The sequence below is a fragment of the Lycorma delicatula genome, chromosome 12, assembly GCF_047948215.1.
Source record: "Lycorma delicatula isolate Av1 chromosome 12, ASM4794821v1, whole genome shotgun sequence".
NCBI lineage: Eukaryota > Metazoa > Arthropoda > Insecta > Hemiptera > Fulgoridae > Lycorma > Lycorma delicatula.
Window position 1 is genome coordinate 58,583,967 of NC_134466.1, and position 26,342 is coordinate 58,610,308.

General features: G+C 30.1%; 1 protein-coding gene across 3 annotated transcripts in view; it reads right to left on the reverse strand.

Annotated features, from left to right (window-relative positions):
• LOC142333436 (uncharacterized) overlaps positions 1–26,342 on the reverse strand; it is a 55,033-nt gene that overhangs the window by 18,294 nt on the left and 10,397 nt on the right. For 2 of the 3 annotated variants that reach the window (XR_012758605.1, XR_012758604.1), the window contains exons 3-5: positions 12,043–12,218; positions 9,947–10,170; positions 7,315–7,470 (exon numbers count right to left, since the gene is read on the reverse strand). Coding sequence is in view for 1 of the 3 variants with exons in the window: in XM_075380528.1 (XP_075236643.1) it covers positions 7,407–7,470; positions 9,947–10,170; positions 12,043–12,135 (381 nt within the window). In the remaining 2 variants the exon portion in view is untranslated. Of the gene's footprint in view, positions 1–6,116; positions 7,471–9,946; positions 10,171–12,042; positions 12,219–26,342 lie in introns of those variants that run through there. The other variant, XM_075380528.1, reaches the window with a different exon arrangement.

Here is a 26,342-nt window from a genome sequence, read left to right on the forward strand (position 1 = left end):
ATTCTTTTTAACACATTTATCATTTTAACTTTTAATTAATATTTTTATCATTTGACTACATATTTTTATGAATGGAATTTGTAACTTTAACTTTCAATTTTTTTTTAATTTTATATCTAAAGTTTTAGCAAATTCTGTTTTATTGTATATATCAAGAATTGATTTTGTTAATGGTGTGTATGTAATTTTACATGACAATAAAAATATTATATCAACTGAAGATAGGAGAAAACCATGAAAGTACTCTTGTGAATATACAATGATATAAGGTTAAGTGTCATCCTACCTAATTTAATTTTATTCTGTACTTGGTGGATCAAATTATTTATTTATATTTGTATAATAGTACAGAGTAACGAGTCTATATGTATGTATGTATGTATGTATGTATAATAAGATAAAGAATTAAAAATAACACAATAACACAAATTCAACATTAAATTAATGTTGAATTCATTAAAAAATGTTTAAAAAAGTTATCTCCTTACTTAAAAATCAAAGTAAATAATACAATTATAAAGGAAGTGTTTTATATATACAAAAAAAAGACTTTTTAACCTGTAATTGATGACTTGTACAAAAAAAATATAGACTTTAAAAAACTATACAGAATTATACAGAATACATGTGTAAATTAGTAACAACTATGGTTTCCAAACTTTAAAATAAACAAACAACATTATTTTTACGTAGTATTAACTATAACAGTTTATTTCCCTTTTATTAAAAAAAAAAATAATAATCTGATGTGGACACCACATGACTTCCTTGTACACCTATTAAATTAAATTATATATACACATTTTTAAAAGTACATAAAATGTTATTTCACTAATAACTTCTGAATTTTCTTCATATTTTCTTTTTATTATTACTGAATTATTATTTATTGTAAAAGTTTTTTTTTTTTACAATCAGAGGTTAAGAATTATATTATTAATAAATCAAAATATTTAAATTAAAAAAAAGGAAGAAAATGTTGCGAACAAAAAAAATAAAAACATTAAGAGATGATAAATATAAAGAGGAAGAAAATGTTACACCAAGGAAAAAATAGAACGATTAAGAGGATGAAGAATATAAAATGAGAGAAAATTTGAAAACTAGAGAATGTATACATAAATTAGGATCAGAAGAGTTATATCAAACCAAAGAGCGATAGTGACTGGCAACAAATAACAACTAAACGAAATAATGATAAACTCCATCTTAGGGAAAATACTGACCAACAAAATCAGAGGATTAATAAACTAAAAATAAGAATTTTTTGCAATTTATTAAAGATCAGGCATGTATGCCTCAGTATATATGTTGTTCTTGTGAGGGTCTATTTTTCAGTCACTCTGTAGTTAACTTCAATGTAGATAAATTAAACAGAAATTCCAGAATAATTAAATAAAATTGAACAGAAATTTAACTAGAATATCCAAAAATAATACAATTCTAAATTATAATTTTCAATTAATATTAAATAATCAGATATTTCACCAAATCTATTATACACACGTGTGTATGCGCGCATGCACACATGTAATAATGCCAATTAAATTACATATGCACATTTTTAAAAGTACATAAAATTTATTTCACTAATAACTTCTGATTTTTTTTTCATATTTTTTTGTTGTTTCATTGTTATTATTGAATATTATTTATAAAAAGATATTTTTTACAATCACATGTTAATAATTAAATAATAATATACATAAACATAAATTTTGATAAAAATAACACTTCAAAATTTAATTTACAATTAAACTAATACATTTATAGAAAGAAATAAAAAAAATTAAAAAAAATTTTTTATTCAATAGACCCATTAAAAAAGCAGATAATATTCCTATTATTAAAATATATAAAACATAATATGTGCAAGTAAATAAATTAAAAAAAAAGAATTAATAAACTATAATTTGACCTCATAAATTAAAATTCTGAACTAAAGCCATTAAATAACTGCAAAGATAAAGTAGAAAATATACTCCACGAGATCAAAAAGTTAGTAGAAAATTTAAAAGAAATACAATTAGGAAATACAACTATTTTATTTTGTGCAACATTAAAGAAATTTAACAAGGAAATATAAAACTTGTACAAAAATTACTTGACTATAACAGTATAAACCAATAAATCATCATTAATCAAGCAATAACACTACATTGTTCAAATCAAAATTATTTTACATTCCATGATACATTGTTATGGAAAGAAAGGTCCAATGGGTTCTTCTTAGTGTAGTAATCGGAAGACGTATGTAGTGATTTTTAATATTACGCACATTATTTTTAAATGCATACTAAATAAAAATGTTGGATCAGATGTAGTGGTGAAATTTTAGTATTTATAATATACACATAATTTGTAAACGTAATAAAATAATCAACTGAACAATTTTTTCAAAATACACAAAACACACAAGAAACAGAAAACAATAAATCTACAAATCTTTTTAATATTAATAATATTAAAATTTTATACATAAAATTATAAATATAATTTTCCATAAAATTAAAAAAAGTATTTTTTCCATAAAATCATAAGCTAAAACTGTTAGCAGGAAACCATTATTAACAATAATAAGAATTAGTGAAAGATCAATATATCAATATTATCAAAACATTTTCTAATTTTTATAGTATGATTAATAATTTAAAGTCTTAGACTATATTGTGTGTTACATACATCAATATGTATCAATGTTGCACAATGGCATTCCAAGCCCACCAAAATGCAGAATTCAGTTCTACGACTAACCTCTTCATGCTATTTATCACAGGGACTGATTATATAGTGAATACTATTACTCCCACAGAATGCCTCTTACATCTCATACATCCACCCACAAGATTAGTTGGGACATAAAGAAGTTGATAAAATAAAAATTTGATGATAAAAATGGATTAATTAAAAAAAATTTATATATGTAGTGAACACAATTTCAACATTAAAGATATAAATTTACTAAATCCAACAACCATATTTACGAGATAACCACTGTCATTTTTTTTTTAATGTTCTAATAAGTTACCAAATTATCAGATAACAGAATTAAAAAATAAAATAAATAAAAATAAGTATAACAGTACAGATGTTTATAAAATAAACAGTGGTAACAAAATGCCAGCCTCCATGACGAGAGAGATAACATCTTTCATCTGAAAGATCCCACTTTTGAATCCCAGTTAGATATAGCATTTTTTATATACCTCAATTTCCCCATTCTATATTTCTATATATACACAAACTTGAGCTTATATGATAAAAATTAAGCACCAAGAAAAAGGAGTAAAATATTTTATGTCCACAAGACCAGCAGAAAACATGTTTTCTACTGATATGTTGGAGCATTTTGTTTGATAAATAAAAATTCAATTGTGCGATAATATTAAATATTACACTATTCTTAAAATACAAAATATAGTATCCTTTACAGACATCTGATACAATGACATATCAGATACAGTGACCAAAACTTTGTCGGTTTGTTTGGTATACTGTTAATTCATAAATGCTGTATGTATATTGTTTATAATTACACCGGTTACAGAGACAAATCGGTTATTATGACTTACTTTTTCTACTTCAATGCAACATTTTAGCTACAGAAATATTTCTGTAAAGAAAGTATTTTTGGTTAAAATGAGTCATCTTTTCCTTTTTATCTGCAAATGTAGTTTTAGTTCTTGTTTTTCTTATCTTCTTCCTGTACCAGATTATTGTAAATTGAAGCACCCGTATTCAGTTATTAATCTTTTGCTGTGAGCATATCATATCGTGTGGGTACAGTATTTTACTTTACGTATCCTGTGTAATTCATTTAATAATAATTTAATTATGACTTCGTGAAAAACATTTGCAATAGAGGACATTATCTGGTGATTAGAGAATGGTGAAACTAATAAAGACATTGCCCAAAAATTAGGCATAGGACATAAGACAATATCGATGTGGCAGAACTGTGAAAAAATTAAGAAAAGTTTTAAACAAATTCTATGAAATCAAAAAAAATTATGGCCTTGTCAACATAATGATGCAGACCAAGCGCTGTTAAAATGGTTTAAATACCAGAGGGCTAGTGATTAGTGATATCCCTATTAGCAGCCCTATACTGCAAACTAAGGTGAAAGATTTTTCTGAAAAATTGGGTAAGCCATGTGAAATAATTTCAGCTTGGATACAATAGTTCCATCAGTATCAAGATATTGTGTAAGGGAGAATAACCGGCGAGGCCGCAGCAGCTCCAACCGGTGTGTCAGAAAAATGGCTAGAAACTATTTGGCCAAAATTAAAGAGCGCTATTCAGGTGAAAAAATCTGTATGCTGATAAATCCGGTCTTTTTTTAAACTGACGGCACAAAGAACCATTCAGTTTAAAGGCGAAATGTGTTTGGGGGAAACTTATCAAAAGAAAGACTAGCAATACTAACTGCTACAAATATGACTGGAACTGACAAAAAAATTCTGGTTATAGGCTGTCTGGCTTATCCACACATTGAAAATCTTCTGTGTATAAAGTTAGTGTCTTACTACCAAAAACAAAAGCAACCTTAACGTCCCTAGATCAAGGCATGAAAAGTCAGCATGATTAAGTCACTACAAAAAACACCTAATTTTACAAATGATACACGATTTAGATCAAAAAATGGAAACACAAAATAATTATTCTGGATGCTATAATTACATTAGAAAGATCATGGAATGAGGTTTCTCCGCTGACTGTAAAAAAATCGCTTTCGACATGCAGGATTTTTACCACAGGCTGGCGAAGTTACTGACATCACATGCAAAGAAGAATCTTTAGTGGAATAGAGCAATAGTCTGCAAAACCAATCGTTGGCAAATGCATTGCTTGAAGATTATCAAGAGGTTGACAAAGATTTAAAAACACATGAAACTGTAACAGATGATGTAGTGGCTTCAGTACTAGTGAAATAGATGGGGACATAGGTAATGACAATGAAGGTAACAATAGCAACAACGATGAAGACATCAACCTGCCAAATCTTACAGAAGTTTTAGCGGCAATGAAAACCATTTGCCAGTTTCTCAGTTTTACAGAAATTATTAATTAAGAAACAAAGAGTGTTTCTTTTGATTTAGAAAAGAACCTTCATAAACTGTATTACAACACGAAATGTTCAAAACAAAGCAAAATAACAGACTTTTTGCAGAAAAAGTAATTTTTACAATTTTTTTTCCATCTTATTTTACTCTACCGTATTTGTATTTATTATTGCATACTTCTGTTTCTTTTATATTATTCTATTACAGAAATAAATTATTATTATTTTTAAACATTATTATTTTAATGTATTACAATACCCGTGTAGATGGCATATTAAAGTAGTACCACAAAAAAGCTACCTAAACATCAGTTACTGTGACTATCGGTTACAATGAATTAAAATCGTCGGCCCCTTAGAGGTCACTATAAACAATATTTACTGTACATCAATATAAAAATTAATAATAAAGATTCACGTCATACTCTGGAAAACTTACACAAAATAATCAGCAATGAGAATACAATAAGTTAGTCATAGATGAATAAATTATGGCACAAAAAAAAAAAAAAACAGAAATTCAACAACTGGATCAGATAAATTACACATCTAAGCAGTAAGTTGGGTTTTTGTTAAAAATAATTTTAGCAAAAAACAAACTTTTTAAGCCGTAATAAAACCAACGTCAAAGACAGCACTAAGTATTTAAAAATTAAACACCTTCCAATTCCTATTTCTTTATTTTTGATGCAGTTTTTTAAATTAGTTTATTTTTTTTTTAAAAGTAGTTTACTTCCATTCACAGGACTTCACATTATTTACTAGTTGGCATTTAAGTAATATTGATAGGAGGAGAATTACACACTGCAGAAAAACTAATAAAATCAGTCTTCTACATGAGAAGAAACACAAAAACACTTTGTAAAAAAAAAATCATAAGGAAGGGGAAGTTCTAGATCATCTACACCTGCTCTTTTTCCAACTGGATGATTTTTTCTTTAAATTTTAATTTCTGATGATTTCAAGACTATAAGGCGTTTATGAAAGTTTTCTAGATGTTAAGTATAAAAATAATCTTAAAAAATACAAATGAAAATAAAAAGAGGACAATCATCAAATTTTAATTTAATAGTACTTAAGTTTTATTTACTTTTTTAACACTTATTACAACCTACAAGAGCTTCTGAGAACAACAAAATATTAACTTAAAAACATCAACATAATCTTTCATTACTAACAAACATTATCTTTTTTTAGAAATTCTGTCAACTTTCCTATATAAATTTTCATTACACATTTTCCACACAATATGAATAACCGAACAGACAGTATGCTTTTGGCAAAAAGACGTTATGATCAGTATAACAAAAAATTATAACAATAGTTATTTGTAAAATTAAGCAATAATTGTTTAAAGGAAAGTTCATTTACTTACTAATTTTCAAAATAAAACCACAGTTAAGTGTAAACTGTCTTATAATACTTTAAAACACAAAAATACTTTCATTCAAATTTTTCAGCAAATAGAAACCCTAAAACTAATGAAAATACATGTTGTTTTTTTTTTTCATTTTATATATGTCACAGACTTTGACATACATCTTAGGAAGAGTGGAAGGCCTGTTTACCTGATAAGTACCTCAGACACTAGTTTGAGCATTTGTGCAAATCCAGATAGGAAAGTACAATCCCACAGTTGCCTAAACCCAAATGAAGAATTATTTTTAAAAGATGAAGCGGATGAATTGCCATCAGTACTGAAGGTGTCAGCATACCATCACAGATGGAATCAGATTGTTAGTTGACACATTTACTGAGGCAATTATTAGAGAAAAAAGAAATAAAAAATAAGGAATGGCCGACTCTAACCAAGTTAGTAAACAGTTTTGCCCAGGAGTTTTCACAAATTTAAGTGAAAATTAGTAAAATCTAGACTTAGAACTTTGTCCATATTAAAAATAGACAAATAGTAAATACAGAATTTTTGGTAAACTGCATCAATAAAAATCCTTGAATTTCTAAATTTAAAGTGGTGATAAAAATAATTGTTAAATATACAAATTACATTACAGAACTAAACACTGAACTGCTTTGATAGTAATGAATCTAAAAAAATAATACCAAACAATAAACAGATTCATATAAGCTGCTGTTAAAAGTTGCTTCCCATAACGCTCAACTGTTTTTCAATTTTATAAATATACCCTATGAAATGATTTTCTTATAGTGTAACTTTTCCCACGATTATTCATGAAATTTATTATCATTTTAATAAAGATCTGGAGTAAAATTAAAAACAATGTGCACTTACAAGTCCAAATTGTCATCTCCTGATAAAGGCCCATTTGATGAACTAAGCAGTAATAATATTTTCTGTGGAACTGGTTTACCTGCTTCTCTAAATTATTCCACTAAATTAAGAAGCTCTTGTAAATGGTGTAACCTGGCCTTAGCTTCATGCAACTTCCTAAAAACAATGAAGACAAATTTTTACAAAGATACAATAGATAAAAAAAGAAATTAGTATGTAAAATTGAAAAATACACCATTATATGATAGGTTATCCAGAAAGTAAGTTCCAAGTAGCTATTAAAAAGATCAAGAACAAACTCATAAAACCCACATTGTGGTGGCAGTGTGTCGAGTTTTGCCATGAATCAACACAACGTCCTGGGTAAGCAAGCCACATTGCCTATTCTGGATTACACGATGCAATTATTTTGGCTTTTCACAACAACATCACTATTTAGACACATGATTTTGCAGGTGGAAAACATTATAGCTTACATTTTGTCTTTCTGGGTGACAGAGGGTATCACCATTTCACAAATTATCATTTCATATCAGGCATTACTTGTGATGCCCATGTCTCATCCCTAATGATATATGGCTGAAGAAGTTGATGCCTGTTCTCTGTACAGAGTCAAAAATTCAAATGCGCTATTCAACCATTTCATTTTGTGATTTTCCATAAACATCTTAGGCAACCAGCATGCACACAATTTTTAACAATTCAATTTCTCAGACATTTTATGTAAAAGCAAATGTGAAATTACTGGAAAATGCATGAAAAAAGGTACTTGGTGAATCATCTGTTCTCTTTAATCTTGTCATCAATTGTATGCATCAAATCACATCCCACTCATCTCCATAACATGGAATCACTCACTGCATTTTCTCCATTAACGCGGCAAATCTGATGGTGAATTTCAACCGATTTAATAATCTTTGCAGTCAAGAAAAAGATCACAGATAAGATAAATATTATTATCTCATATATTTAATATTTATAATATTATAATTAATATTGTAATTTCACACACAGTGGGTTTCTCAATTTTCTTAAACGTTATAATACACACTAAGAAGTGAACAGACACACTACTGAATAAGAATGGCATAGGCTTAGAACACACGTGCAGAATCATAATCGAAGCACTGCAGCAGTAATATTTAGAAATGGAACTACTTTCTGGATATATCTCATATCATACTCACCAATAATGAGAAGAGACAAATATTAGTATTAAAGTAAACATACATAAAAGATTCTGTTACAAAAGTAACTGATCTTATTTTCTTCCAAAACTACAGCCTCCCATTAAAGATACACTATACATTTGGGGAAATTTATTAACAGTGATTGAGAAAATTCATTGCTTTACTAATGATAAGGAGCCAAAATCAAATATTCTTTTATAATTTTAAATTTATTAAAATATTTTTACGAATGTTTTCTAATACAATAACATTAATTTTAATAGTAAAAATCGAAACTGTACTACAGTTGAAGAGCTTGTCCATGTACAAGGTCAATAAACCTAAGTTCAATAGAATTACTAAAACAATATACACAATACAGGTAATTTTTGTATTTGCTATGGTAAGTTAGTCAAACCTAATCTGTATTTAGAAATCTACCTGGCTTAAACTTGTCATTTCATTTAATAATTTAGCACGTCTATTTTACGATTAAATTTTCTGAAGACATTTTTTAAATTTAATTGCGAGTAGTTTTACAAAGTAAATTCTAGTGAGTAAAATTAGCTAGTCAGTATAGACAGTTCTATAAATAAGAAATCATATGATGAGGGATATGAAATTAAGGGATGCAATGTCTTTAATTTATGTAATATATTTCTTTAATATCAAATATTTTATTATAAATGTATTCAACTATATCTGATCTTTATCTATGGCAAATTTTGATCTTGAAGCTGAACCAGAAAGTGCTTTATGTAGATTTAAAATTTGTACTGTACAAGGAAAAAAGACAAACTTTTAAAAAGCTAAAATATAAACCAAGAAAAACAAAATTCAGATGACAAAATAGGTATGAATGTAATTAAATTTAATGGATAGTAAATGGGGCAGGAACTAAGCAAAATAGAGAATTAAGTAGAATTTTTCAGGGTATACATTCAGTTTCAACAATTAAGCAGAGAAAACACCAATATGTTATTTTTGGTTTAAATCAACCTCCATTAGGTATCTATGATATCTATACAAATAATTTATCTATGATTTTATAAGAAAAAACTCATAAATACAAATATATTTTTCTTTTGGATGACTTTAATGTTGATATTAATCCAAAGGAACAAACATACCCAAACTCTGGAGTTATAATAAAAATCTTTAACCTATTTACAGCAAATGAAATCATAAAAATGATTAAAACTTCCCGATCAATCAGTGAAAAACTAATATACCTGTACCTGAAAATAATATAGCTGAACAACCATCAATTTACTACTTAAGTATTTCTAATATTCCAATGAAATTGAAATAATAGATTATATTTATAATAACAGATTATTCTAATAAGTTGGAATAACACATTGCCTGCTTTGAGGCAATGTATTAAAAAAAATGTATTAATTTATCTATGTTTTTAAATAGGTATGGGGATATAAGACAAGCAATTAAAACAATGCACTAACAATGATTTAGTATGCAACTGTTGAGCAGTAATATTTGATGATACACCAGCACTATTACTATCCGATGCAACAGAGGTAGCACGGCTTGCCATTGCCATATTAACAGCAGACTGCTGCTGATGACCATGGGATATGACCTGTGTTCTGTTGTCTTGTTTAATCTTTGAGTGAATTATTTCTTCTCCTTTGTCATCTTCATCCTCCTCTTCAAAGCTTCCAAATTCCTTTCAACAAATAAAATAATAAGAAACAGAGAAAACCATTTCAGCCAGTGTTTTATGTATGCACAACACAACTTCTAATAACCCATATAAGATAACAAATACAAGAAAAGCTGATCAGAAATAACATTCTACTCAAGAAAAATGTACTAACTTTAGTTGAATAGGTCTACAGTAATGACACACTTTGGAGTGAGATTTCACAGTTCATTCATTCAATTTATTTAATTAAAATTAAATAAATTGAATAAAATAAAATCAAGTAAAATCTGAATTAAATTCAATTTAATTTATTTTTTAATTGAAATAAAAATAAAATAAAATTAATTTATTCAATCTGTTTTCTAATCTAATGTTTCATTCATTCAATAACATCTGTATACCTCAGTAAACTAAGCTAATTTTGAACTTGGAAGATGATCATCCCAAAAACTTTTTAAATTCATAGGGAGAGCCAATGAAATGCAGAAGGTATTGTAAATTGTTCAATTTTAATATGAATTTTATACTATAAACTATTTTATATTTTCCTACTTAAGAATCTATTTTAATTATTTTGTATTTATAATTAGTATTACTGAACTATATTTTATCTTACGATAATCAATTTATTAAACAATAAGGAAACTTTTTTTTGTAATGATTATATGAAAATTTTTCTGTTTGCTGCTATATTCACTGTTATACCTAAGTCTGAAAACAATGTGGATACTTCTCACCAGCTGCACAAATCTGCTGCCACCCATATTTCTTGTATCATCAAATGTCAAGGCATAAAACAAATTATAAGTCATTTTGTTACTGTACTGAATATTATCAGTACAAGTATAATATTATGCACTGAATCTTATAAAATCTACCTAAAAATACGTATATCCATTTAATGCTATATGTAAAGTACAGTACTAAATTTTCCTACGATGTAAAATAGAATATGTATACTGTACAGTACTATACATACTGTATAAGTATACTTTATTTCACTATGTTACAAATTACCTGCATAAACAAAAAAAAAATTAGTCATGTCAGAGTTGTAACTGATAAATTCGCATTTAACACTACATAAATGTTTACATTTTCAGTAACCGAATTTTTGACTTCTTTCATATCTGCTCACTATGTTACCATGATCCAAATTACTTACAAACTTATGAAATTTTTTAAGGGAATTACGGTACTCAGTTTTAATAAAATAGGTCAATGTAATAAACAGCGAGAATACTATTGGCAGCTGATGAACAGATATTTGTTTACTTAATTATTTCCAAGAATGATGATAGTCCTTGACCTTGAATAACTTTGACTCAACCATGAGAGATTTCTTTTCTTGGATTTAAATAAAATTTAAAGTTGAGCTGCTATTAATAAGAACGTAAAAACCAACATTTAAAAATAAATTACAAAAATTTCTGTTGAAATGTTATCCTAATCATGGAAAATTTTACTATGAGAAAGCATAATGTTACTATGTCTGCTCAGAGATGATCATTTGCAATGTCATCAAAATATACAAATTTTAGTCTACATAACTCATAAATTGCACATATTTTTCTTTCAAATATCATGAATGAATTTATTTTATAATATTTCATTTTAAAATTTGTTTATTTCTCTGTAACCGTACATATTATAAAGTCTAACTGCAACTTTTACTTTCCTGATGATGAAAATCATGATTAATATGCCCTATTTACAACATGCATACATTCTTTTACAGTACTTGTTAATTTCAGGAAGAAATAGAAAGCCATAAGTGATTTCCAAGTAAGTAAAAGGAGTATTCATATAATAATCACAAAAGCTATCAGATAACATAGCGGGCGACATAAAATATGAATAAACTGATAAAATAAGTACATAATTTAAATTTACCTGTGAATTATTATGCAGATTAGCAGCATTAATTGATGATGATGAACTTGAAGTGAGATGTGATGCTGTAATGTTTGATAAAGCAGTATGCATTCTATTCAATTGCTCCTTCAAGGCAGCCAATTCAGAAATTTTATCTTCAATATTTTCATTTTCAACAGGACCACTACAGTTCTCTAAATGTTAAAAAAAAGATTAGTAAAGTAAAAATCCTGAGACTTATTAAGTACATTCACTATATCATTAGCAACAACGACTGTGGTCAATATATCTGGTGTCACCAATATATAAACCACTACATACAAACCTTCTTTGATGAAACAAATAGAAAAACTTGTAAAAATATAAATAAATAAAACCAACTTTAAAAAACTGCACTAAAAGATAAAGAATAATTTTTCAATTCTTATTCAACATTTACTTCAATCAGCATCAAATAAAAACAAATCACAATTTTTTATTAAAAACAAAACCAATTTTGTAACAATTATTAAGAGCAGACAAAAAAAAAAATCAAAATTTAGACAGGATCAGAAAGTGTATTTTTAATTTTTAGTGGAGTTTTTTGAAGTCTGTTTTGTTGTAGCTTATTTTGCAATGTTAATTTTGATTTCATTTAAAATCTAGATACAGCTAAGAAAATTCCACCGAAATGAAAAAGAAACAAAGATACAAAAAAGTATCAAAAATCATTCAAATCATCAGTGCATTTAATTTCATTTTTCATTGAGAAAGTCCTCATTTAAAGTTTTTTTGGAAAACTTACAACAGGCTCATCAAATAAATAGAGTATTTCCTCTACAAAATAACAAAAGAATCATTGAAATCAGGCTGTTGAAGAACAAGGTTAGAATGTAAAAAAATGACAACCTCCTTCCTTTACTTATTGAAGAATCCTTTATTCAAATTGATTAAAAATTACCTCAACTAATTTACCTCCTTAAAAGAGAAGTAAAAATCAAGTAATAAAAAATAATACAGTAGATTCCATATACCACTGGTTAATTGGAACAGCCGGTTTTTAGGGACAGTTCTTTAAACAACAAAAACGAAATAAGATTTTACACAGATAAGTATTTCATTTATTTGGTTGATAACACCGCTTATTTGGGCCAATATCTGATGTATATTTCTAATTAAAAACAAATATGGCCAGTGGTGAACAACAAATTTTGTGGTTCTGAGAATTATGTGGCTAGATAATGGTGCGAGATAGAGGCAGTATACATTTTAACAGATAAACTGCAGTAATGATGCTTCTTTCCATTAATCATAACAAATAATAAATAATTAATCAAATGATAATCATAATAACAAACATAATTAATCATAATAAAGGAGTTTGTCATAGTACATGACATCACCTGTGATGTGATCGATGTTTAACAAATCCATTCTAAATTACGGTTTCTAAGAATTTCAGTGAGTCATGCCCATCTCAAACGACTAGCTCCTTTGCAATTTATGGTTTGCCACTTGTCTTTCATATAGTGTACATTGAACTTTATATTTCCATGCTTCTCTTTAGTTTTTTTTTTATTTCACAAGTGTGAATAATTTAATTTTACCAACAAAGAGTGTACGATAACTCTCATTTTTGTTACTGTCCAGCTGTTTTGTTATCTGAAGTTATAGTTTTTGATTTTTTATTTCCAGTTGTATCACAAATTTTGCTGACATTTTTATGCATAGGCCTGTATCAATGTTTTTAAACTGTGTCAATTTTTGTTGTTAATCTCCTGTTAACAGTTAATTAGAATGTGAATTAAAATTTTGTGTAAGATATGACATTGGGTGAACGAATAAAGCTTCTTGACAAAATAAAAATGTATCTACCTAACCTAAGCCAGCATATACTATAACTGGTGTACTGAAAAGTACGATAGCTCGTATTGTACTCTAAGAAGATAAAATACACCAAGAATGGATTTAAAAAAATCATGGAACATCTCAGAAAATTCACCACTCCAACTTTGCAAGGTGTTAGTGTCAATGGTCTAAAGCTTAAAGACGAGGCACAAGTTTTTGCTAAAAAGTTTAATCATAATAAATTTAAAGCAGTGGAAGGCTTGTTATCTTGTTGGAAAATGAGAAATCAGATAAAATATATGAAGCTCATGGTAAAAAACTGAGTGCTGATACAGAAAATGCTGCTTCATAGAAATCTATCAAACTCCCTGAAATTCTTCAGAATTTTTCTGCCATTGTCATTTACAACACCGATTAAATGAGACTGTATTATCGTGCTACACCGGATTGGTCCTTGTGCTACAAACATGAAGTGTTGTCTGGATTCAAAAATCTACGGACAATGTTACTGTGCTTTGTTGTGCTAATATGTTGGGAAGTGACAAATGAAAACTCATAATTGGGAAAGCTGCCAAGCCTTGTTGTTTTAAATGGCCTAGAATGAACAGTTTGCTGGTACATTACATTTCTAATAAAAACGCTTAGATGACAAATGCAATCGTTTCAGAATGACTTAGCAATCAGGATGTTGAGTTGCAGAAAAAATTTGCAGAAAGAAACACTATACTTCTAATTGACAATTGTGCTGCTCATCTGCGACCAAACTGTTTAAAAAAACATTACTATTGAATTTTTACTGTCAAATACAACAAGCCTCATCCAACAATTAGACATAGGAATTATAAAAAATATGAAGTCTATTTACCAATGTAAGTTGGTGAACCACATTCTTCTTCTAGAAATAGAGGAAAATTTACTGAATTCGAGCTCTACAGCTACAAAAGTAAGTGCAAGAGTCAACTTGTTGCAAGCAATTCAGTTCATAATCAACAGCTGGGGGAGAAGTAAAACAACAATAAAAAATTGTTTTGCCCAATGTGGTTTTTCTAATCCAGAAGAAGAGCCAGAAAATATGCAGGGACATGACAGTAACATGTCACTGCAACAAGTTGAAAATTATCAACTTATAAATTATAATTCATGTAAATTGACAAAAATAATGAATGCATACAAATAAAGAAATACGACATCGCTGTTATAGAAAAATGCCAGCCTACATGGAGCACAATGGATAAAACCAATGATGTTGAAAATGAACCAGAAATACAAGTTGTAATTCAAGATGAAAAAAATTTATTGTGGACCTCAATGGTTTTTTATGCAGGATGGAAGGGAAGGCGGCAGTCCCTCAATTGGAGTAGAAAATCTGTACAAATTTTGATGACTGTAAATCATTAAAACGAAAATGACAGTACAGGTTGAACAAATTGTTTCAAAGAGAACAATCAGGTGAGACTTTTATGCTGTGTATACATGGCTATCTATTTTATTTAAACATTGGACACAAAAAACATTTTATTTTATTTTGAGATCTGAAGGCACTAAAAAATAATGATCAATCATTTCCTTTCAGTTAGTTTCGTTACTACATGCAGCCTACTTAAACAGTACAATACATATTTTTAACAGTAAGCTACATGAAGAGGTTATTTGAACTACATTAACCAATTTAGAATTTGGTTTTCACATTAAATTTTTGCGACTGCATTATACCATACCTCGTGTGTATGTTGGTAGAACTTGCATATAGAATGTGTATGGGTATTATGTTTAATGCAATAGAGTACATATAAGCTACAATTTACGAAGTTGTTTATTAGGGCCAGCTGTTTAAGTGGGCCAAAATGCTCCAGTCCTGTTGTGTCCCAATAAACCGGAGTCAACTGCATTGCAAATTAAAATAAATACTTTTTCTAATTTGCATAAAAATGTTTGTGACAGATGGACAACCAGTGATAAGAGATATACGTATTGGCCTATGCGACAGACATAGTGCACAAACTCATATTTTGTACTGTAGGAGCCTAATCTTCAGATCAGATATGTCATCCACAACTTACTGTTTTGTAACTGATTTACAAATTCTTGCTACATCCTTCATTTAAAAAGTGATCAGAGCTTTTTGAAAATTTGATTCCTCACATGAAAAATCTGAACATTTATTTTTTTTTTAGACTAAAACACGATAAATATTGATCAAAGATTTTCTCTAACTACTGCTCCATTTGTATAAAATGAAACAATGTATATAACATTGTTTCACAAATGAAAGGGGTACATTAATTTGTTGCTTCATACTGGCTGTCATGTTTATCTTATAGCTATGATGTATGTAAACTAACTTAGGTAAAAGTAGCACTAATCAGAACTGTTTTCTCTAAGAATAATGACATCCAATCCCTGCAGGAACAGAGTGAAGGTTTGCTAGTATAGCTGAATTTTATCTATACTTTGGTAGGCTAATTGTGCTGATATGCAACCATTTATTTTTTGGTTCAGTGAATAAAACAGGAACCATATCACCCCGCACTTTCCCTAGTAAGCTATCACTGTTTTTAGGATGGCTATGTCAATTAAAAGTGATTTGTAATTCATGTCAAGTCAACTACAACAATTATGATTATGGCACTTAACAACTTATAAATTTTCAAATAACTTTTTCTGTAAAGTATTTACAAAACACACTGTTCATAAGATTGGTCTGACAATCTACTCCTGAAAAATATAAAAAAAGTAAATTAATGCTTAAAAAAATTTTATTCATTCCGATCTAAATAAAATGTTATTTTATTTAACAGTGTAACAGAATAGTGTTTTACAAAGATTTTTGACTTTCCTTTTATTTCCTGCAGCACCAACAAAAATATACAACACACTGCAGAAATTCAGTGTGTTAGTGCTGAATTTCACTTTTTGCAAAATGTACTTTTTGCAATATGATAATGTACTTTTAGTGCACACAAAACATGTCTTCCTTCTTATTTTTTCTGACAAAAAACACAAAAGTTTTTGATGGTGATGTTTGAGAAATATCATCTCCAATTTTAGTGGCCATAGCAAGAACATTTTCAGTATTATGCTCATGATATTTTTACATCTCTTGAAAGGGTGTTTTTGTCAGCTGGATACTGATATTTCTCCTTGGCATCAGTTTCTTCTTATTTTTAATTGACTGATGAAGATCTATCAATATGAATTAATCAGTACTATTTATTATGGCACAGAATACACAGGGAGGCCTCTCTTAGTTTTTCTTGAGCAAGACATAGGGGAGGATTTTTCATTAAACGTACCAACAGCACTTTTTGAGTCATTATAAAACTCAATTATAACTGGTTTACCACTCCCATAATACTATTTTTACATATAGTCAATAACAAAAAAAAATTTTTTGTTGGCTTTGTTTGATATGGAACCATTATTTCATATTATCATAGCAGAACATTGAGATCTCAGCTTCTTATACATTTTCATTTCAGCTAGAATTTCAGGTTTATTTTTGTTTTAATGTTCTGACAATAGTTAGTTTAAATCAGAGTTTCTTAACCTTTTAAGTGAGCCGCACCCCATTGAAAAATACATTTTGATTTTTAGGTTTAGAAAAACACGTTTTTTAGTGAAATTTATTGTTTATTTTTTTTAAAATGTAAATTTTTTATAACATTATTATTTTTCTTAATGACTAGACAAAAAACAATTGGTTGATGTCATTGAAAATTCAAATACATACTTTTCAAATATCGCAAAAATAATATATGTATATTGTTAGAGGCTTCTCCCGCACCCCCAAAAATACCTTCCCACAACCCCAGTTAAGAACCACTGGTTTAAATGAATCAAGCAGAGTAGTGGTTTGTGGGATTGAAGTAAACTAATTATCATATTATATATTAATACTGCTTCAATGGATCACTCATGACAGTTTTATAACAAAAAAACTAACACTATTCAGAATATATTCACTATTCTTATGAAATATAATTAAAAATATTAAAACTACAGGCATATATGTTTACTATCTCGGTCAGTGAAGTAAAATTTTACTTCACTATGATGGCCAGAGATCATGTGTTTTCTATGGTGAAGTGGTAGCATCTCAGCCTTTCATTCGGAGGTCCCAGGTTCGAATCCCTGTCGGACATGGTATTTGTCATATGGTTCAAAATTTCATTTTCATATCCCATAGGCAAGCTTAAAGCTTATGTAGTGAAATCATAAAGCAAAAAAAAGTCAATCACTCTGCTGCTCTTAAAATCTGTTGGCGGCACATAATGACACTTCTGTTTTGTTTTACCAAACTAAAATTGAACATATTTTTAAATACAAATCATAATTTTTGAATGATTTAAATTTAAATGCATAAAAAGAAATTCAAAGAGGGCTTTGAAAAAATGACCTTTGCCATCATACAACTACAATACAAAATTCCAGTTGATTTCCTAGTTCTATATACCAATTTTGATGCATATGTCTGGATTAAGAATTTAAGAAACAATGAACGGCATAGATGAAGTCCTACACAAGAACTATCGCATGAAAATAAACAAGAACAAAACAAAAGTAATGAAATGTAGTAGAAATAACAAAGATGGACCGCTGAATGTGAAAATAGGAAGAGAAAAGATTATGGAGGTAGAGGAATTTTGTTATTTGGGAAGTAGAATTACTAAAGATGGACGAAGCAGGAGCGATATAAAATGTCAAATAGCACAAGTGAAACGAGCCTTCAGTAAGAAATATAATTTGTTTACATCAAAAATTAATTTAAATGTCAGGCAAAGATTTTTGAAAGTATATGTTTGGAGTGTCGCTTTATATGGAAGTGAAACTTGGACGATCGGAGTATCTGAGAAGAAAAGATTAGAAGCTTTTGAAATGCGGTGCTATAGGAGAATGTTAAAAATCAGACGGGTGGATAAAGTGACAAATGAAGAGGTATTGCGGCAAATAGATGAAGGAAGAAGCATTTGGAAAAATATAGTTAAAAGAAGAGACAGACTTATTATTGGAAGGACAGATAGAAGGAAAAAATTGTGTAGGCAGGCCACATTTGGAATATGTAAAACAAATTGTTAGGGATGTAAGGTGTAGAGGGTATACTGAAATGAAACAACTAGCACTAGATAGGGAATCTTGGATAGCTGCTTCAAACCAGTCAAATGACTGAAGACCAAAAAAACAGCTAATATTTATTTATTTGAATTTCTGTATTTGTCATGACAAAAAAAAACTGTGATTACTACGTATACAGTAAGCACACCTACAATGCAAATGCGCGCGCACCCCCCTCACACACACACGCGCGCGCGCGCGTAGAGAGAGAGAGACACATTATTTTTTATTAATAACAACATAAAGTAATGTGTGAAGTTTAATCTATATTTGTTTAGACATTTTATACTTCATTCTTGTATATTCACTAGCTGCAGGGGATGCCTCAGGCACGTCTCCGTAGCTAGGCCCTTTGGGCGGTTTGCCCTAGCGGGCGGCGTCTTGGAATGGCATTATTAGGTGTCCAAAATTGATTAGCTCTTAGAAATTTAACTGTAGGAATTGATACTAACTAATCGGGATTTTCAGCTAGTGATCGGTGCATTCCGGTGCCTACTTTTAGGTATTTCATAAGAAAGCTTCCTATTGTAATGGGTACCATGATTCGACTTCCCGAAAATTTCGACATATCTTCGCGATTCACATCCCCCAGACCCCAAAACCATCGTCAATTCAATAGTTTATATATATATATATATATATATATATATATATATATTTCACTTTCTTGTGGACACGATAACTGCTGTAATTTTGCTCCAATCACTTTCAAATTGATACATAAAGTATAACGACTCAAAATCTTGGTCAAGTTTTTTAATGGGCAAAATCGGACCATGGGGGTGGAAATGGGGGGATTTTTCGAAAAAACAAAATATCGAATTCGTTTGAAGTTCCTACTATTCTTTGGATAAGGGCCTAAAACTTATCTTAGTAAAGTTTCTTAATATAACCAACCGTTGGCCCAGGGGGTGAAAAAATGAGGTTTCGAAGACAAAATATCATAAAATTACATATAAAACTTTTTTTTAAAAGTTTTTATTAAATTTAAGGTGGAACCTTTTTTTATCCCCTACTTAACACCGTTGAAATCTACTCCGCTTTCCGGCGCGTGCCGAAAAGGATTGTTGGTTATAGTTCATTATTTTATGAAGAAAAACAATGACACAAATAAAAAAATATGAAAAAAATTTTAAAACACCACCCGTAATTAAACTCACTAAAAGTAAAAAATAATTTGATTGTAAGTTTATGTGAAAATCATAACTTCAAATTAAAAATTTGATGTTTTTGCCAATTTTTTCTTATGCGTGTTTGCCCCCCACTCATTAGGCCATTCATCACTTATAAGAAAAAAATTGGCAAAAACATCAAAGTTATGATTTTCACATAATCTTACATATCACCGTCAAATCCATTCTGAGATACCGTCCTAAAATATTTTTTTACATTTTAGTGCGTTTAATTTAAGAGTTGTTTTTAAAAACTTTTTTTTATATATTTTTAATTTTCTATTTTTTAGTCTTCATAAGTTTATAATTTAAAGCTGCGCTAGCGCACAGGTTTGAACGTATTTATCGAAAGATCGGATCGGCACGTTTTACGGTGGGTGAGTGGAATCAAAACGTAGGGCTAAACGATTTAATTTTCGGATAACCAACATCCGGTCGATCAAGAGTGTATGCGATGCGTTAAACACCTAAGGCTCGACCTGCTGATACATACGCCGTTTGAATCGTGAAAATCGGACGAGCGGTTGCCGAGATATTACGGTGGCACCCCATCCCCAATTCCCGAACGGCGCCCCGGGAGCACTTGAAAATATTATCATGCAATTAGTGCCAGTGGGAGCGGATGGGGTGTTGTCTAGGGGGGTCGAACAATTTTTTCAGAGCGCTAGGACCGACCGTTTTCGAGATATTTGCAATTTTCATCCAAAAATTCGGATCCGGTTAAAAAGTACTAAATTTCCCAAAATGTCGATATATATTTCGCTTATATATCGATATGTACACGGTATATATAATATGCACAAGTATACACCTAACCACCACGAGACATGTACTAACGAAATGGGATTTTCCGCTAGTGATCGGTAGATTTCGGTGCTAAGCTAAGGGGAACGCGCGTGCGCGCGCACACACACACAAATACCGTTTAGTAGGGTAGGATTAGCTGTTTGTAGTACAAAACGTTCAATTTTTCTTTATGCCTCCGGGACCAACGTTTTAGGCATTGCTTCAGAGGATGGAATAAAATGATACATTTTGAATCCTGTGGCGTGTGAAAATGCCATATCTGACCGGGATTCGAACCAGGGACCTCCGAATGAAAGGCCGAGACGCTACCACTCGCACCACAGATGCCCGCTAAAAAGTTATATTTAGAGTTATCAAGTTCAACATTTTTATAATTCTCGGAATCGATTTTAACTTGGACACACATCAGATCACAAGGTATTCCCATCAGAGTATCGCTTCTTCCCCCCCACCAAAATCGTAATTTTAAGATTCTAGATTCGATTCCTGGCTTGAATTATCATTACAAACAGATTAATTTATTGAAGATTTGAGTTGATTCTCGTTTTGCACACAAATGGTAATTTACAGCTTTATTTATGCCTTACCCGCACGTCGCTCAAAAAAAAATTTCTGTAACCTAAAGGGATCAATTCTGTTACATTTTACATAATCTCATGGTCAACGTCTATAAAAATTAGAATCACAATCTATTGGTTTCTTATTCAAATAAATATTATTTACATCGACATCTATATATAAATTCATAATAAAAGATTTTAAAAACGTACTGATATATTGAAGGTGTCAGGTTCGAGTCTCATGTTAGACAACACCATCGGCAATTGTTTAGATAGGTTTCATACACTACAAAAGTGACAGGTCTTGAATTCAATATTTGACTTAAATATAAATATTGAAAAAAATGCTTGTAAGTCATTTATATTATTTCCATTGAAATAATATAAATAAATATAAAAAAATAAATAGAATATAAAAAAAGAAATACATCGGTGATGAAAACGTTTGTAGTGTTAAAGGGTTTAATTTTATATTTTTGCTAAGTTATAATTTTATAAAATACAGTAATATAAGGGTTCTACAGTAATTTACGTGTTCTAACTGTGTAACCTTGAGCGGTTGTATGTGGACGAAGTGAGGAAGGGGTCCCCCCCTTCCCTTCCGCACTTCTTCATACAACGTACGGTTGCTAGGAAACCGAATTGCTAGGAAACCGAATCGGTTTCCAAGCAACCGTTGACAGAGTTGCCAGACTTACAAATACACGTTATAATCATAATGTTAGTATAATTTTTTTCATAATTCACATTTATACTTAACACACACATTTACACTCCAATAAAAGTTATGAATTGTTATAAAGCTAATCGATTTTTCTTTCTCGCCATAATATCTAAAACTTATCAGGATTAACAGTAATCTTCCACCCCCCCGACTTGTTACACGCAATCGTTTTGACTATTGTGGAGAACGAGCATTCATTAGTACATGTTACCGGAAGAGAGAGGGGTTTTTTTGACCGCACTATCTTTTCACTAGAAAAAAATTACAAAAATGTATGTTTCTATGAAAAGAAAATATTAACACACCGATATTATTTTACTGAATCGGTTATATTTTATCTTCGGTAACTCACTCAAAACTGTCTCCGGCATTATTATTCTGTTGAGTTTCGTTAACAACATATCCTAGCCTGGTGGCATGTTTTAAATAAACAGATAAAATCGGTTTAAAGCAGCAAGATAACACCTCCTTGTTTTACAACGGCCACATTAATTTTCTGTTACATTTTATATGCCCCAGTCTTTATTGTAGTTATAATACATCTAAAATACCTCAGATACTAAAATTAACGGCCAGAATTACTTTCTCTGAGAGTGATATGAAGTTCTTACACGGCTGAATATTATCTACATTTTGGGAAACCATTTATTTCCAGTCTTCAGTTCTCCTTGTAAGCCTGGCATGAGACTTGTTATTCTTAAGTCGGTTGCGTTGTTTTCATAAGCGACTTGCGACTCGTGTCGTATCAGGTCACTTTCAACCATTAGATAAATAAATTTTTTATTTAAAAAACACACACACCCATACAGGCTTGTACGAACTGAAGAGTTTTGAATATAATTTCAAGGTGATAGAATATTCCATACTACAATATAAACATTATTTACATCATCTTCATATTCTTGTATCTTTTTGATATTACTAAATCTAGAATACTGAATTTGAATGCACTAGTACAAGTGTTCATTTGTTGTAGTATTATATTTAATTATTTTTATTGTTTTGTCATTTTTAAGATGGTAAGTTCAAATTTTAATTGATCTCGGTCTTTAACAATTCATTTTTTTTGTTTAAGAACTTTCACTTATTTTGTAGAAACCTTTAATTACAACTGTTTTATTTATAAATTGCAGGTATTATGTTTACTAATTATATATTGTAACTTTTTTTTATTTTATATTTTGAACAAGGGAAATAATGTTACTTCATCCATTCTTATACGGTAAAAATGGACACTACCCTAAAAACCAGTAATAAATATTTTTTTATGAAAATAGTTTATGTATATTTATAAATTTAGTTAATCGGATCAAGTTCACACAACATACATTCGCATTTGCCAATTCACAGAGCTGTTACTATATTTCAATTTAAAACTATTTATAAATAATTATTTTTTAAAATGAATTTAAGTTTTTGAAGTACGAAAATTTTTTAAGAAATATTTTTGTATCCTTCTCGGTGTGGAAATTTCTAAAAGAAGCACAAAGACCGACATCATATTAATAGCATAATATTGCAATTCCTTTTCGCTAAATTTTTTTTTGGTATGTATACTTCTTTGAAACGTTAACACGATACTCAATAATCGGTTTTATTTTTTGGAGATGGATTAGCGTTATTATCGTCAATAAAATGGAGGAAACGCGACATAAGTTTGACTCTTATGGGATACAATTTTTCCAAATCCAAGAGTTTTGGTTAGCTGGCATCTCTCCCGCCACCACCCCATTCGGTCGCCCTAGAGCATACACCAAATGTTCCGTGCCAAATAACGGCTACTGTGCCACAAAAACAGATTTGCGACCTCGTTATTCCTAATGCTCCTATCTTGCGTGAGCGGTTAAGCCGGGTGCCGTACAGCACCCGCTTTATGTGCCCATACCGCTCACTTATCACATTAAAACTAGATCGGGGAGGCGCACCCCTTGTTACAATTTAAAACTAAAATAGTTATAAGTTAAAAAGACGGCAATTTAAGCTGCCACGCCTCGGTCGCTGTTTGCCAGTTAGTGCCTGTCCACCATTTAAAGCGCTTGAAGCTTATTACTGGCTGATGGCAGCCATTATTTCAAGGAAGACTTCCCACAGACACGCTACAGGAATCAATAAATCCCATTTAAATTAAACAATCTAACGATGACGGTTGAACATCGCAACCTCATCGAGGACTCCCACACGGTCCGACAATGCGGCTCACGCCGCATCGACTCGCCGTTTATGAGCGGCCAGTTTTTCCCCTGACCTCTAAGTTCCAGGGTGGCCCGGTCTCTGCCCCCCCCAAGAGCAGGGCAGTCGAACATTAGATGTTCGTTCGACTGGACCTCCCCGCAAACACACAACTCATCAGCCGCTAGGCGAAACCTGAACAGATATTGCATCAAATTCACATGGTTGGTGAGCACTTGGGCACCCGCCGCCCTTAAAAATGAACTCGAGGCATACCATCCCCCCAGATCCTGTATAAATCTATACAGAGATCTTCCCTTAGTCCAAATCCAAATCCTTGTAAAAAGCGGCTTGTTTGTTTAATAACTTTCAATTTACGGTCACCAAGTAATTTCTGATAGCATATATACAGCTACAAACAGAAGCATCTCTTAATTATCAGTGTGTTTCCGCAAACAAAAACCTTATTATTTTGACCACATTATAAGTAATTTTTGACATAAAGGTTAGTCTGGTTCACTAAAATATCAATTAATTTATTAGGTAAAAATAATGAATATACATTGTCAGGGTCATCGATCGGGAAGTTTATTCCTGGAGTACCAGTAAATAGTTGAGCGTTGCAAAGCTTTATGGTAACATCATACATCAGCTGTTCTAAGTCCAATGTTTTGTCTTTTTTTTAGCAACAGATATTCGAGGTCATTTACCTAGCCGAGCAGGAAGGCTGTAAATCCTGTTCCTCATCGTGCTCATCATCAGTAATATTCCCAAGAAAATGATGAGAATCACTGTCTGAATTGCTATCGGCTAAATTATTTAAAAGTTTAATTATATCACTGTCATTTACACATAACGAACAGGTTTTGTTGAACTAATAATTTTCATTTACAATGTCTAATTTTTATATCGGTAATATTTTAAGACGCTAGTAAATAATAAAAATAACAACATGAATATCATTTACTCGCATAAAAAATTACTAAAGTTAGGTTATAGTAAACAACTCTTATTTATTTACGTACATTCACATCCACAGATACAGTTGGAAATAAAAAAACCACTGAAAATTACACAAAAATAATAGTAAAATTATAGAAACGATTAAAGAGAATAGATTATACAAAGAAATAACAAAATTAATGCAAACTCAACTTACGAAGCAATCAAAACTATGAAAACAAATACATAGTAACAGCTCTTTAGAATGATAGGAAACAAGACATAAAATAGAGAAACAATGTGCTATTAGCAATTCAGCTTTAAATTAGAGTAAAAATGGAACCTTTATCAAGGTACTAACTATTAGTATCAGTATTTGGTGTCATAGGTTTACACAATTTGTGTTTGGTTAAATTGTAGTTTTGATGTTGCTGTAATCAAATTGCTTTTATGTACAATTTTACAGTATTTTACTTTTTTCTTCTGTCCGGATAAATATTTCTTCAGTGTTTTTTTCTCCTGGAAACCTGAAATATTTTGAGATTCTTTCTCATAGTAAATGTTCTTTGATGACTTGATGTGTTATTTTCATTTCTTCTATGTATTTTTCAGTCTCTGTGTATAAATAGGGGGTTCATTCTTTGTAGATTACCATAAAAGGTGATTCTTATTTTTCTGATTAAATCTGATAGTTTTTCCATGTAAAGTTCATTATTGTGTCTTCTTTTCTGTGTTTGATGGACTTTTTTTGAGTATTCTTCGTTTTTTTGTCGATTAGAAGTTTGTCAAACATCAGACATTCGGTTGGATGTAGAGGTTCCGATGAAATGACTGTACAGTAGTACTATAGATTAGCATTCGGTGATATTAATTTTTATCGCAAGTATTCTTTGTTAATCGATAAGCTAGCCCTTTTACTGATTTTGGACCTAATGGCTTGTTTCTGAGGGATGTTGACTTCAATAATCTCTCCAGGGTATTTGAATTTTTCAGTTTCATTAATTT